We start from the raw sequence: 14,878 nt of genomic DNA, 5'->3' as shown, positions 1-14,878 counted from the left end.
TAAGGTATACTAAGGCCATTATTAGACTAGGTAACTGGTGGCGCAACTAGTGGGGCAACTGGTGGCGCAACTAGTGGCTCCACCAAATTAAAGCACACAAAATATTATGGGCAACTGGTGGCCGATATGAGCAACTGGTGGCGCAACCAGTTACCGTAGTCTAATAGGTCTCATTTACTTAAATGCCCCGTGACGTAATGAGTCACTGGTGGAGCAACTTGGTGGCGTCACCAGTTGCCTGATATAATACTGGCCTAATAGTCCAATATAGCTCTTTCTCTGTCACTTACATATAATGCTCGTAAAATCTTTCTCTCTTTACTCGTGCCAGTACTGACTTCGGCGCGAAGGAGATTCTCCTGTCGAATACTCTCCGCTGTCGGCAGGGATTGTATTGCGCCCATAGTTGCCATATTTTATATAATTTATGAAGATCAAAAGAAATACACACAAAAAAATTAATAGGAATTAAAAAGTTTTGAAGATAAAAAATATGTTTATGGATAGTTAGCAAGGTAGTGCCATGGCTCTATGGCACTACCTCACGGGCCGCCACTGGCATAAGACATTGCTCCAAAGTGGTCTCATGGTTGCGTTTATTGTTCGGAGTTGGAAAATGCGGCAGCCATTGCGCCGACATCTTTTTTATGCCCAAAATTTTACGCAAGATATGACCAACGACATATTTTGAGATGCCTACTGTCCCAGCTATCACACGAAGCTTCAGTTCGCTGTATACTAATACGAGATCGTATCCTCAGTGGTAGCCGTTTTCGGGGCAACTGGGAGTGACTTACCAAAAACCGACTAAACACTACGTTAAAACTCGTTAACCCAATTTTTGGTGATTTGCATGAAAGGAGAAGAGTTACCGTTTACAGAATTCAAACACTTTTTGATTTGGCTGCCGGATTTCCATCTAAAAAGGAAAGTCGAATCACCGACTGATATTGCTCTTTTGTCATTTCTCTAAAATCCCCAAACACGTCCGCCTATACACGCGGTCAAAACAAAACTACGAGTTGGATTTGGCTGACATTTTTCCATAGGTCGTCTAAAAGAATGTATTACACGATGGTACATTTCTCTTGGGAGAGTGGCGTCATATGGCGGAGAGGCTAAGTACTTATCGGTCCACCCTAGTATATCTTACTCATTATGTGCCACAAAATGTCAGCTCCTTCCTCGTTGAGAGACATCCAAGTATTCCATTAGGTCCTACTGCTTTACCATGTAATGATCTCCAACTAGATGGGGAGACCAAATGATGACTCTGGGGTTAGAGAATCGTTAGATAGGGCCGCTCGCATATTTACGAATGCTCCTATACTACGGTGCACCAGAGTGCCGAAATCGGTTAGCCTTTAAAATACACTATTACTCTAAAAACCCTCATTGATTTCGACACCTATTAAATTATAAGACTTCTATTAAATTTTGGTGTCTAAGTTTTTATTGCAGTTAATATTATTGTAAGTATAAATTTTTTTTCAATTTATTGCTTGCAAAACAGGATTAGAAATGTCTTTCCTTTTCTGAAAAATGTCTTTGACAGAGCCAATTAGCCAGACTTGTTTGTGATTGATTGCAGATTCATAGTCATAAATTTCTTATTTCATAACATAACTACTACAATATTATTTTTATAGACACATAGATACATTTTTTTGCTTTATTTTTATTTTTTTTTATAGAAATGTCGACATTTTTAATAGAAATGTCTAAACTGCAATAAACCTAGCATATTTAAGAAAGTGTTTTTGACCCTAACCCGAGAAACAAATAAAACAAAAATTATAAAAAACGCCATTGAATAAAAAAGAAAAAATATTTTTTATTTTTATTTATTTATAGGTACAGATACAGTACGTCAATTGTTCTGCTGGACATAGGGAATATACATTGAGAGAATTGTGACAACTGCGCTAACCTGTGTTAGTTGAAGCTTCTGTTCGAGTACGAGTTTTTGGTTCAATAGAGCTGTTAGAACGAATAGAATGAGTGAGTTTTAAAGCAAGGCTCTCCACAAATAAATCAAAAACAAAGTTTATGATTAATGAGTTTAGTTTAATGTTTAAAATATTTTTTATTTAAAAACTAATTTCAAAACTAAACAGTTTTCCGATTCCTTTGGGCTAAAAATATTTAGCTAATACATTGTAATATTTTGACGTTTATTTGTGTCAGTCAAAATGATTTGTCAATTTTGAGTTTAATGCCCCTTATGGCTAACAACCATATTTTCATCGAGAGAGCTCAGTTGCCAAAATTTTTTCAATATAATACAATGTATGTAAATATTTGTGTATATAAGCTGAACGATTTACGTACTGTATAATGTGACATTTAAAATTCTGTGTCGATGTGTGTTTTTTTATTCTTCCTGTTTCTGCATTTGCAACGTTTCGATTTCCCTTTTTGTTTTGCACCTGCTGTCGAACCACCTAAAAATACATTATACGTTAAATAGTATAAAGGAACTGGCTTAAACATTATATACACACCTGAAACATCTATCGGTTTTCCTGTCGAACCGGAACCACTAGCTGGTAAGCTTCCTGATATACTACCATCTCCACTAGGAGGAGTTTCTGGTGGCATATTTGGTGCTATAGCTCCTTCTGATGAAGCAAAACCACCAGATGTTACGCTTTCTGGTATACTATTGTCCTTTTTTGTCTCTGTAGATATGCTTTCTGATGTTTCTGGTTTACTTACAGTTGTAGGTTCTGGAGTTACTAGTGGCATGTTAGGAGATTGCGTTTCTTCTGACACTGACGTTTCTTCAACATTGGAATTAATAGAAGCAGAACCACTAGATGCCTCGTTCCCTGAGATAGTAGCATCTTCATCGACTTCAGTATTGCTCGTGTCTGGTGTTTCTATTGTGGTGGATAAAATAGTTAATGGTGTTGTAGAAGCCACTTTTTCAATTGTAGTTTCATCGATAGGCGTTGATGGAGTATCAATCGGTTTATCACCGCACATTACAGGTTTGTCTTCATCACAGGGAACATCTTCCCATACCATAGCGTCCAGTTCTGGTTTATATACAATTTGAATACACAAATTTTTTTCTGAAGAATTTCCAATCGAATTCGGGAACCAAGTTACTGGTGTTCCGTCATCCCACATGAATGGTGAATTTATATCTTTTCTCTCCATTGGTAGGTAATACGGATATCTATCATCTGTAAGAAAAAAGGAATTACCAATAAGTAAAATTTTAGAATCTTAGACTACATTGAATATCATTTTTTTGAGGAAGAGAGGGGAAGACATTGAGGACTGTAAGAACTATAACTATAACTATAACAATCAAAAATAAAAACAGAGACAAAAATAACAACAGGATTTGTAACATCAAACGGAATAACAAGGAGGTTGCCTGTTCCCCTCTTTATTTAAAATATACCTCGAAAGTGCTTTGAAAAAAGATGGAAACAAAAATGTAGAACAATGGTGATACCACTCACCTTTGCAGACGAGCAAGTAATAATGGCTCAAAATTATGCTGATTTAAACTAGAGGATCTGTTACAGCACTATTCATCCAGTCTATGAGATCTGTGTAATCTTCTGCATCGAAATTGATTTAGGGATTTGGGATACTACGAAAATGCAATTTTTATACCAGGCTTCCTAAATTTTAAAATTTTTTTGACAGCAATATCTCTAATACGTTGACCTGAATCTATTATGTATCATACAAGTTTGAATGATTTCCGGAAGCGCAAATTAAGCATTGTCTTGAATAAATTTATTGATAATTGATGAGGCATTATTCGGAAAATCTCTCGAGGCCTGGGCCCGGATTACGTACACTCGATACGCATCGTATCCGCCATGTTTTCCCATAGCGCCTTACGGGAAAACATGGCGGATACGATGCGTATCGAGTGTACGTAATCCCTAGGCTGGATTAATAATTTCCATAGATGCCTGGCACCATATTACAAACTTGGCTGTGTTTTTATCTGAAACGTCATACGAGAACTTGTATTGACAAATCATGTATCAGCTAAAATCTTTAAGCTTTCACAAGGATCAGTTGTAGCTACATAAACTCTGAGAATGCCAACTTCTCTCTGCCAAACTTTGAGAATATATTCCATCTCCAATTATTGCTTTAGATAGTTTGAACAAATACTATTGATATGAAACTAGATTATTTTCATTTACAAGAGGCAGGACAGCTTCCATGGGTTTAAATTTAAAAATAGGCATTTTTTTGTAATTGGGAAGAAGGGATCCAATCGGCTCAGAATATGAATAGGGACCGTTTGTGTGGTCATGGTTTGTTTCTGAAGACCATGGTTTAATCTTTTCTTTTACCAAAATAGAGCCCTTCAATTTACTTGTTTAATATTTTATTTTCATGCTGGAGTTGCCGTGTGTATTCCTTAACTCATAGTAAGTACTTTTTCCCGTCGACTGTATTATCTTTTTTTGCTTAAATATAATATGATAACAGAAGCTTTTTTTGATAACTCCAAACATTTTTAACAAAATAAAAGTTCTTTAAAGGCCGGGGGGCCCGGTTAATTACTTTTTAAGCCGGCCCAAATTTGGTATAGGATCATATAAATACTAGTTACAACTTTTAGCAACTAGCCTTGCGCAAGAAAAAGTAAACAATTTTCAACCCAAGAAAAAATTTTTTAAGGGCCAGGGTGCCCGGTTAAATATTTTTTAAACCGGCCCAAATTTGGTATATGATTATATAAATACTAGTTTCAACTTTTGGCAACTAGCCGTGTAGAAAAATTAAAAAAAAAATTTTCGGCCCGGCCTAACCCAGGGCCGTCTAAAACATACACGGCGCCGGGGCGCAGAACTCATCTTTGTGCCCCCTTTTTTCAGAAGATTATAATATAGGCTATAGGTACGCTAAAACTAAAACTAATTATGTTTGCTTTCTTTATTTATATATTAACCCATCAAAGACTGGCGTTGCCATATGGCAACGCAAAACACTATTTAAAATATTAATCCTTACACGAAAATTTCAGACTGAAAATCGAGATGGCGCTACTAGTTATTACGTTAACGTTGTTAAATTGGTTGTCTAATTAATGGTGTCGCTAAATCCAAAATTAGTTTCGTAAATCAGTTGTTTCTGACAGCGTTTGTGAAATTGTTACTTCAAGATGTACGTTAGATTTGCGTAAGTAAAATAATAATATTAAAATTCCTTATAAGTGTTTGATTTTTATATAATATAAAGTCAAAGTAACGTGTTTAAAATCCTTCACATTGTGAGACTGATTCTTTTTGTTTTTATTTGTCATATTACATCCTAAATATCAGTGTTGCCACATGGCAACGCTAGGACGCGCTATTACCGACTTTTGTAATATGCTGTTTTTTTTTAGAAAAGGCTTCACACTTGAGGATGCATTACAAATTGCGTACGATGATGACATAGACGTGAACCAAATCTACATTGAGCCTCCAGAGGGTGATCTGACAGATGAGGACTCTGGCGAGGAAGACGGTGGTGGACTTGTCGATAACTTGTCAAGAAATCAACTTCTCGCACAGGCCGAGGTTGTTCTTTCCAGCAAGGATGACACAGACGAAGAGCGAATGGGGATCAAAGATGATTTGTTTAATGAGATAGATTTTGAAAGTGTCGAGAATGAAGAATACTTAAAAGTTGATTCGGCAAAAGTAATTTGGATTCGTGGCGATATTGAAGCAACAATCAAACCTTTTCCACAACCTACTCATGAAAACTTTAAAACTTTAACACCTACGGAAATGTTCGAGCTGTTTTTCGACGATGACTTAGTAAAATTTTGGATAACGGAAACTGAAAGGTATGCAAAATAGCCAAATATTTTCGATCTCAACACCAGTATTGCAGAAATGCGAGTTTTTCTTGCCATTCTAATTCTATCAGGTTACAACACTCTTCCTGGTAAAAAATTTTATTGGGACTCCTCTGGAGATATGGGTAACATGTTGGTCAAAGAAGCCATGCGAAGAGACAGATTTCTGACTATTTTCCGGTACTTCCACTGGGAGGATAATGACAATTTAAATCCTGGTGACAAATTTGCCAAACTACGACCCCTAATTAAAAAGTTACAACATAAGTTTATGCAATATTATGTTCCTGAACTCTGCTAGGATGAATCCGTGATAAAGTATTATGGAAAGCATTCATGCAAACAATTTATTAGGGGCAAACCTATAAGGTTTGGATATAAAGTCTGGAGTTTAAACACAACATCTGACTATTTAGTAAATTTTATGCCATATCAAGGAACTGATCCCAATATTAATCCTAAGTATCACCCAGTGTTTGGTAAAGCAGCTTCTCCTTTAACTTGCATGCTAAAAAATTTGCCCGAAGACAAACAAAAATTGCGCTATTCCCTGTACTTTGACAATCTCTTTACAGGTTTCAGTTTACTTTGGCATCTAAAACAAATGGGATATGCTGCTACAGGTACCATTAGAGATAATCGTCTACCGAAAAATTGCCCTCTGATGTCAAAGGCCGAGATGAAAAAAAAAAAAGAAAAGAGGTGAGTTTGATTCAGCAGTTGAACAGGAAAACGGGATAATATTAGTAAGGTGGGCAGATAACAGCATAGTGACCGTCGCATCAACCTTATATGGGGTTTCACCTGTGAATAAAGTAAAGCGATATTCCCAGGCTGATAAAAAGAACATACAGATAGGCAGTCCTCAAGTTATTGCAAAATATAATTGCGCAATGGGAGGCACTGATCTTATGGATGAAAACATATCCAGATATCGTATAGGAATCCGTGGAAAAAAATGGTGGTGGTGCGTTTTTACTTGGTTAATTGATTGTTCAGTGCAAAACAGTTGAAATTTAAAAAGAAAATCAGGTGATACTATGACGCAGCTTCAGTTCAAGCGAGATATTGTGAAAACATATTTGTCAAGGGTACAGAATCCGGCAAGGCAGGGAGGTCGTCCAAGTTTAAGTATCTCCAGTAGATCGTTTAGCAGAGTTTCCGATGACGTGCGTTTTGACAATATAGGACATTTATTAACAAACACCCCTGATGGAAAAAAGAAGAGATGTGCCGCTGAAAACTGCAAATCCATCATGAGCACAATGTGTACTAAATGCAAGGTTGGACTATGTATAAGCTGCAACGTTAATTTTCACACACGATTTTAATTTAAAATTTACTTTTGTAACTAATTAAAATAAATTCATATTTTTTGGCATGTGCTTATTTTTTGATCCTACAGGAGACTAGCGTTGCCATATGGCAACATATTGTTTTGAGAAAAATAAATAAAATACACAATTATTTCTTGTTGTTTTATGCATAACTAATAATTTACTTAATAAATTTGTTTAAAATTAGTCTAATTTCAAAAATTTTTAAACTCCGTTCTTGATGGGTTAACCCTCTGTTACGTTTTATGAAAAAAAAAACGAGCTACATAGTTCCTGTTAGAGCAGATGTATCAGACACAGAGAGAATATCCGATGATGAGGGCATCGAAAGTAAGCATTTGGATGAGTGTCTAGTTGCAGATTCGGGAGATGAATATGATGAAATACAAATAGGTAGAAATAAATATGTGGAGTTGGTAATAGAAGAAACTGATATTAAACAGGAAGAAATAGCTTTGGAAAAGCCACAACCCAAGAAGATCAAAAAAGGAAATAAACCAGTAGTAACATATACTTTGTCAGAAGAAGACATACCTACAAATGATGTTCCAGATTTACCTCCATCTGAAATAACTGAAATTTTATCACCAATGGAATATTTCACACACAGGACACTGACCCATCTATGGACCAAAAGGAAGATGCCGCTTTTGCAAGAATGGCTACACGACAATTATGTGTCAAAAATGTGACAAGAGATTATGTTTTACACCGGGCAAGAATTGTTTCTTTAATTTCCATAACTCTCCATAAATTTTTATCTTTGTTTTTTTCGTGTAACTGTGTAAGTAATAACGTTCGTATTTGCTTATTTTTGTAGCTTTTTTGACATATTGTAAGGCCTAAAAAAATTGCTTTTGTTAATGGTAATTCCTCGTTTGCACAATACAAAAATTTTAACCTCAATCTGATATTGTTGCTTTGGAGTAACGTTCTCATTTTACCACTAATGGACAATGTTACTTGAGGGCAACGTTTTCAAACTCCACTTTTTATACAAAAATTACATATACCAACCCCACTGATACGTTCATAGCCGCTTAAAAAACGCCCACACGAATTTTTAGAATTTTATTTCAATGAATTTAATGTGTGACGGTTACAGGGTTAAAAAACATGGTTTCATTATTCAAAAAAGATCAATCATATTACACTATACTACATGAAAGTCAACATTTCTAGCTTTTAAGTTGCCAAAAGTTTTTATTACTTCGGTGATATCTATTTTTACTTGCTTTTCTTCTCTATTAAAACCAGGTTCGTTAATCTGTCTTGGCCCATTATTGAGCGCAGATAATTTTTGATCAATTTAAGTTTAGAAAAAGACCTTTCTCCTTCAGTCATTTTTGATGTCTCAAATTTCCTAAACCTGTTGTCCGATTTAGGTATTTTTTTTAATATTATGTTATAGCCTTATTTTTTAACAATATCGCAGTAATAATATTGTTGCCAGACAGGTAAATTTTCATTGTATACCGGGTGTACCAATCAAACTGTGATTTTTCCTCAAAGCTCGCGTAACCCTGCGGAATATTCTAGCATTTATAAAATATTGAAATTAGAACCCAACTATAGCCTCAGGTTTTCTTAACATTCTGTTTTTTAATTTATTCGCTTATGTTGGATAACAAAAAAGTTAGGGATCTTAACAACTAGCCATGCTATTTATCAATACGGGGTGTTTCTAAACAAGTGTGACAAACTATAAAGGGTAATTTTGGATCAAAAAATAATGACCGCTTGCTTTATAAACATATATCAGGAAATGCTTCGTTTCAGAAATACGGGGTGTTAAAATTTTTCTGCTAAACTGACGGTTTATTTATTGCTCTAAAACCGGTTGATATAAATATACAAATCAAATTTGGTAGATTTTAAAAGATAGTTATTGCGGGTTTTTTTAATATACAATTTACGCCAATGGTGAATATAAAATTTTTAAAAACGAATAACCATTTTCAATTTCGTTGAAAAACGAAAACACAACCGAACCATATTCTAGTCCAATCAGAAAGTGCTGCATGCACCCCTACCGGTTTCGAAACTTATTAGTCTCTCATCAGGAGGCACATATGCTGCTCTCCCCGATCCAACCAAAACAAACCCCAGCGTGCGGTGCCGGATTGCAACGAACGAAATGGCATAGATGCCCTAGCGGTAACTGCTAGCAAAAAGACTAAGTTTTCACTCTAATGGCATATAAAACAACATAATGCTATTCTACATCCCACCAGAATGAAAACAATGGGAACCTTCTCTGGTTACACCTCCGAGGCTTCTACAATTTGCAAGCCATACGGATGGTGAGACTGAGGAAGATGAGGGAATTCAACAATTTACAATTCACGTCCCATCTACTCAGCGCGGTAAAGTTCCAACGAGAATGGTTCCCTTCATACTCCACACAGAGTAAATGTAAGTCAAAAATGAATAACCATTTTCAATTTCGTTGCAAAACGAAAACACAGCCGAACCATACTCTAGTCCAATCAGAGAGTGCTGCAAGCACCCCTACCGGTTTCGAAACTTATTAGTCTCTCATCAGGAGGCACATATGCTGCTCTCCCCGATCCAACCAAAACAAACCCCAGCGTGGCGTGCCGGATTGCAACGAACGAAATGGCATATATGCCCAAGCGGCAACTGCTAGCAAAAAGACTAAGTTTTCACTCTAATGGCATATAAAACAACATAATGCTATTCTTAATTTTATGACAAAAAATGCAAAATAACTACCTCTTAAAACTTACCAAATTTAATTTGCATATCACAACCGTATTAAAGAAGTATTAAATATTAATACCTGAATAAGCAACAGATAATAACGATTGAAGATAAAATATGCAATATTTTTGTCCGTGAGTATATTTATGGATTACCGTCGAAGGCCGACATGATGAACCAAAAAAAAAAAAAGATGTATTTGGTGATTTTGGTGATTTTTCTATGACTTTCTTGGGTGTGAATCTGTGTATTTAGTTTACTCCTATCCACATTTACTATTATAAATCATGATGTTAATGAACAGCTTTTTAGTGGTTTTAATGCGCTGAAAATATTATTTATCGTCAAAAGTTGTTCTGTAAAATTCAGTTGTCACAAATCAATATAAAGAAAGAAACCACATTGAATTTATAAATTATCCAGATATAACAGGTAGCTTCCTGTATAGGTCCTGTCGCCAGGGGGGTACAACGGTCTCCTATATTCAGATGGACTTACTCAAGTTTTTTATGTATTTTGACCCGTAGAACACGAATTTTTTGGGTAATAGTTTATCGGGATGTCGATAAGATTGTTATAAATAAACAAAGAACTTGAGGAAATACATAACAGCGATTTCTCGCAAATTAAAACAATTTTTTGATTTTTTTTTTTGGTGATTCTAAGCAAAAATATTTTTACACGTTTTTTCGTAGGGTGCATAGTTTTCGAGATAAAAGTGGTTGAACTTTAAAAAAATCGAGAAATTGCAATTTTTTAAACCGAATATTTTTTATTTAATATAATAGCAATTCTGCTTACCGTATTTGAAATTTCAAGTCAAATTATATCGGTTTTGATTATTTTCATTGTTAAAAATTTATTTTTTTATTGTTAAACAAAGCTATAAACACATAGTGTTCACCGTGGACATTTAACGCATTGGAGATTTTACCTACTCGTTAGATTTTAAATGGGAGATCATTGAAACCATCACTCAAATACTATTTATTTATAGCTTTTTCTAACAATAAAAAAATAAATTTTTAACAGTACAAATACTTAAAACCGATATAATTTGTCTTGAACTTTAAAATGCGGTAAGAAGAAATGCTATTTTCTTTTTTAATCAAAAGTTATTCGGGTTCAAAAATTGCAATTTTTCGATTTTTTGAAAGTTCAACCGCGTTTATCTCGAAAACTATGCATCCTACGAAAAAACTTGTCAGAACATTTTTTGCTAGAATGGCCCAAAAGATACAAAAAAATGTTTTGTTTTGCGAAAAATCTAAATTATGTGATTTCTCAAGTTCTTTGTTTATAACAATCTTATCGACATCCGGATCTACTGTTACCCAAAAAAATTCGTGTTCTACGGGTCCAAATACGTAAAAAAAACTTGGGTAAGTCCATCTGAATAAAGGAGGCCGTTGTACCCTCCCTGGCGACAGGACTAGTACTTAAGCTAATAATACTCACCGTTTGCTTTACAAATCGTTTTTATGTCATCCATCTGTTTTTGTCCTCTAATATACACAGGTGTTCGATTGTCAGCGTTATACTGACAAATAAGGTGTGTTAGATTCTTTCCCGTTATCTAAAAAAAATCTATTAGTAGTATGAAAAAGATAAACAAGTTATTTGGTTTTTATGTAAATTTATAGTACCTAATTCATTTGATTTACAGAATACAGAATATATAGTGTGTAACAAAAATACATGTGACAAAAAATGAAATCACATATTCTGGGACCAAAAATAGCTCGATTGAACTTAACTTACCTTAGTACATATGTGCACATAAAAAGTTACAGCCCTTTGAATTTACAAAATAAGAATGGAATTTTTTCAATAAATCGGAAACTATTAGGAATTTGTTATTGACGTGAGGCATTCTTATGGCAGGAATATCTTAAAAAAATAACAGTGAAATTTGTATACACCACAAGAATTTTATGGGGTTTTATTTCCTTAAACCCCCAAACTTTTGTATACGTTTCAATTAAATTATTGTAGGAGTTACAAATCTTTTGTAACATGTTTACATAAAAATTCTATGGGGGTTTTGTTCCTTGAAATCCCCCAATGTTTGTATATGTTCCAATTAAACTATTATTGTAGTACCATAAGTTAAACACAGTGTTTTTAACACTTTTTCCTCTTATTATTTTTTTATAAGCCACCGTTTATAGAGGTGTGGTTTCTTTTTTGATATTTTTCGAAACATACCTGAAAATGTATATTATAAATACATTTTCAGATTATTAACAGGTCTCGTATTAAGAGGAAACAGTAGCGATCAACAGGTAGCTAAAACGAGTTCCAAGATTGCGGCTGTAATTTTGAATATTTTTTCAAGTTATTTGGCACATTTATTCGTAATATAATAAAGAATGGCGGTACAGAGCCCAATTTGAAAAATATATTAATATGTGGAAATTACTTTGTACTTAAATACAATATTAAAAAAACGAGCCTGTACCGCCATTAAGAAGAACAAAAAAATACACTTTCTTCAAATAAACTTTTTTATCCGATGCCTAGATTTTGTGTCGTTTTGGAACTACTAAAATGTTTTATTTCATTAGTAGTTCCAAAATGTGACAAAATTTAGGCATCGGATAAAAAAGTTTATTTGAAGAAAGTGTATTTTTTGTTCTTCTTAAGGGCGGTACTGGCTCGTTTTTTTAATAGTGTATTTAATTACAGGGCAATTTCCACATATTAATATATTTTTTTAATTGGGCTCTGTACCGCCATTCTTTATTATATTACGAATACGTGTGCCAAATATCTCGAAAAAATATTCAAAATTACAGCCGCAATCTTGGAAAGCGTTTTGGTTACCTGTTGATCGCTACTGTATCACCTTAAGATAATAATCGTATTTATCCAAAATGTGGTTGATTCGACGAATATTCAAAGTATGTGGATAAACACTGACTTATAGAAAAAGTACTAATAGGCAAAAAAGTTTTAAAAAACATTGTGTTTAACTAATGGTACTACAAACATAATTTAATTAGAACCTACACAAAAGTTTAAGGGAACAAATTTTTATGGGGTGCACAAATCTCACTATATTTTTTAAGATGTTCCTGCCAAAGAACGGCACATGTCCATTTTCAATAAAAAATCTACAAAAGTTTTCGATATATTGGAAAAATGGATTTTGGTCCCAGAATATGTGATTTAATTTATGACCTGCATTTTTGTTACATCCTGTATAGTACGTACTGTGTATTAGTGAGTAGGGTTTCTAACTTACCAAATACGGTTGGAATTTTAAACGGTCAGGAAAAGGAGGTTCCGGTGGACCTGGAAAACCAATATTTTTTAGATCCAAAATAATGCTATTAGTCCATGTGGTGAGACCGCTCCCGTTTGGAAAAATTTCTGATTCAGTTTCTTTGTGGATTCCTATTCAAAAATATCCCCTTTAAACAAATCTGAAGGGTACCGAGCGGAATTTTTGGGCAGAAATTGTTTAAACAATTTTTTTAAACAAATACAAAAGATCACGTTTTTTTACTCAGGAACATATATTTCAGTTTTTTGGGTCATTCTGAACAAGAGAGGTATCTTGTAAATTTTCTCAGAAATTTATAGTTTTCGAGTTATAGGCGATTTAAAATCTAAAAAATGCGAAAATACGCATTTTCGAGGCTTAAAAAGTCATATTCAGATTAGTATTTTTGAGTTAATCAAGTATATTCAAATGGGAAATAAGCCACAATTTTACCTAAAAATGATTTTATTAACGTTTCGACGTACAAGTCGGGTGTCGTTGTCAAAATACAAAATAATACTAAATAAACAAAAATGTTGTCGCTTAGTAAAAAATTCTTCTAATAATTTATTTAATCTGACTCATTTATATCTGCAATTCAGACACGTATTATACATTTTAAAGTAGACGACTTTAAAATGATATTGCCAATATTGATGAGTTGCGTTCCTGGGACGACTTTACTAAAAGATAGTTCATTTGATTACATGAAATCAATCCCAACTCAAGAATATCCGCCACAAAAAATCATAGCATGTGATCTGTCTTTAAAAAGACAACCAAATGCAACGGTGGCACTGAAATTCTCGCGTTAGAGATTCCACAGTAAATCACGAGGGAAAACCAGGAAAAACCTCGTGATACTATCCCGACATCGTAAGTATTTGGGTTTACATTTAGTTTACTCTCAAAACTAATACCAAATTCTGACTTGATATTTTAAATAATACTAAAATACTAAATGTACATACCCGATATGTTACTGATTTACTAATTGTGGTATTTTCTTTCTATTGACTTCCTCCTTTAATATGGGTAACCACATCCTACTGCATTCTACCGAGGAATTTGCGACACAATTGGTTTCATTTAGCATAATTAGAGCCGCTTCTTTGATTTTCCTCTTTTTACTATCTGCTTCTTTTAGGACTATACTTGAATCTCTCCACTGAACTCTATGTTCATTATCCCATGCGTGTTGACATATTTGAGATCTATCAAATTCTCTATTTTTTATATAAGACTGATGTTCATTTACTCTAACGTCTAATGGTCTTGACGTTTCACCTATATAAAATTGTTCGCATTCACAAGGTATTTTATAAATACAATTCTTTGTTCTTTCTTGTTCATTGTTAGGTTTAGTTTTAGATAGAATAGATCTCAATGTGTTTGTTGTTTTTAATGTTGTTGATATGTTGAATTTATTTCCTATTGTTTTAAGTTTCTCGGATAGTCCTTTTACATATGGTATTGATATTTTCCTCGTATTATTTCTTGTGAATGTTGTAGGATCCCGTTCTAAGTTGTTCTGTCCATTCGATCCAATCTTGACAATTCCTTATTTATAAACGATATGAGATAATCATTTTTTAATAAAACAGATGTTAACAATTGTTTTTCTTCTAAAAATGAATTTTCGTTAGAACAAGTAATTTTGGCTCTAGCTTATAAGGATTTAATGATTCCCTTTTTAACGTTGATGTTATGATTTGA

General features: G+C 33.9%; 1 protein-coding gene across 1 annotated transcript in view; it reads right to left on the bottom strand.

The window, feature by feature from the left end:
• Positions 1-1,829: 1,829 nt before the first annotated feature.
• The window catches only part of LOC126886778 (uncharacterized), a 58,002-nt gene continuing 44,953 nt past the window's right edge, over positions 1,830-14,878 (bottom strand). The window contains exons 5-8 of the mRNA XM_050653810.1: positions 13,142-13,191; positions 11,353-11,470; positions 2,505-3,191; positions 1,830-2,444 (exon numbers count right to left, since the gene is read on the bottom strand). Of these exons, the coding sequence (XP_050509767.1) occupies positions 2,347-2,444; positions 2,505-3,191; positions 11,353-11,470; positions 13,142-13,191 (953 nt within the window). The 3' untranslated portion in view covers positions 1,830-2,346. The remainder of the gene's footprint in view (positions 2,445-2,504; positions 3,192-11,352; positions 11,471-13,141; positions 13,192-14,878) is intronic.

This window comes from Diabrotica virgifera, chromosome 6 (genome assembly GCF_917563875.1).
Source record: "Diabrotica virgifera virgifera chromosome 6, PGI_DIABVI_V3a".
Taxonomy (NCBI): Eukaryota; Metazoa; Arthropoda; class Insecta; order Coleoptera; family Chrysomelidae; genus Diabrotica; species Diabrotica virgifera.
The sequence above is the reverse complement of the archived record's forward strand: the minus strand, read 5'-3'. Positions and strand labels throughout refer to the sequence as shown.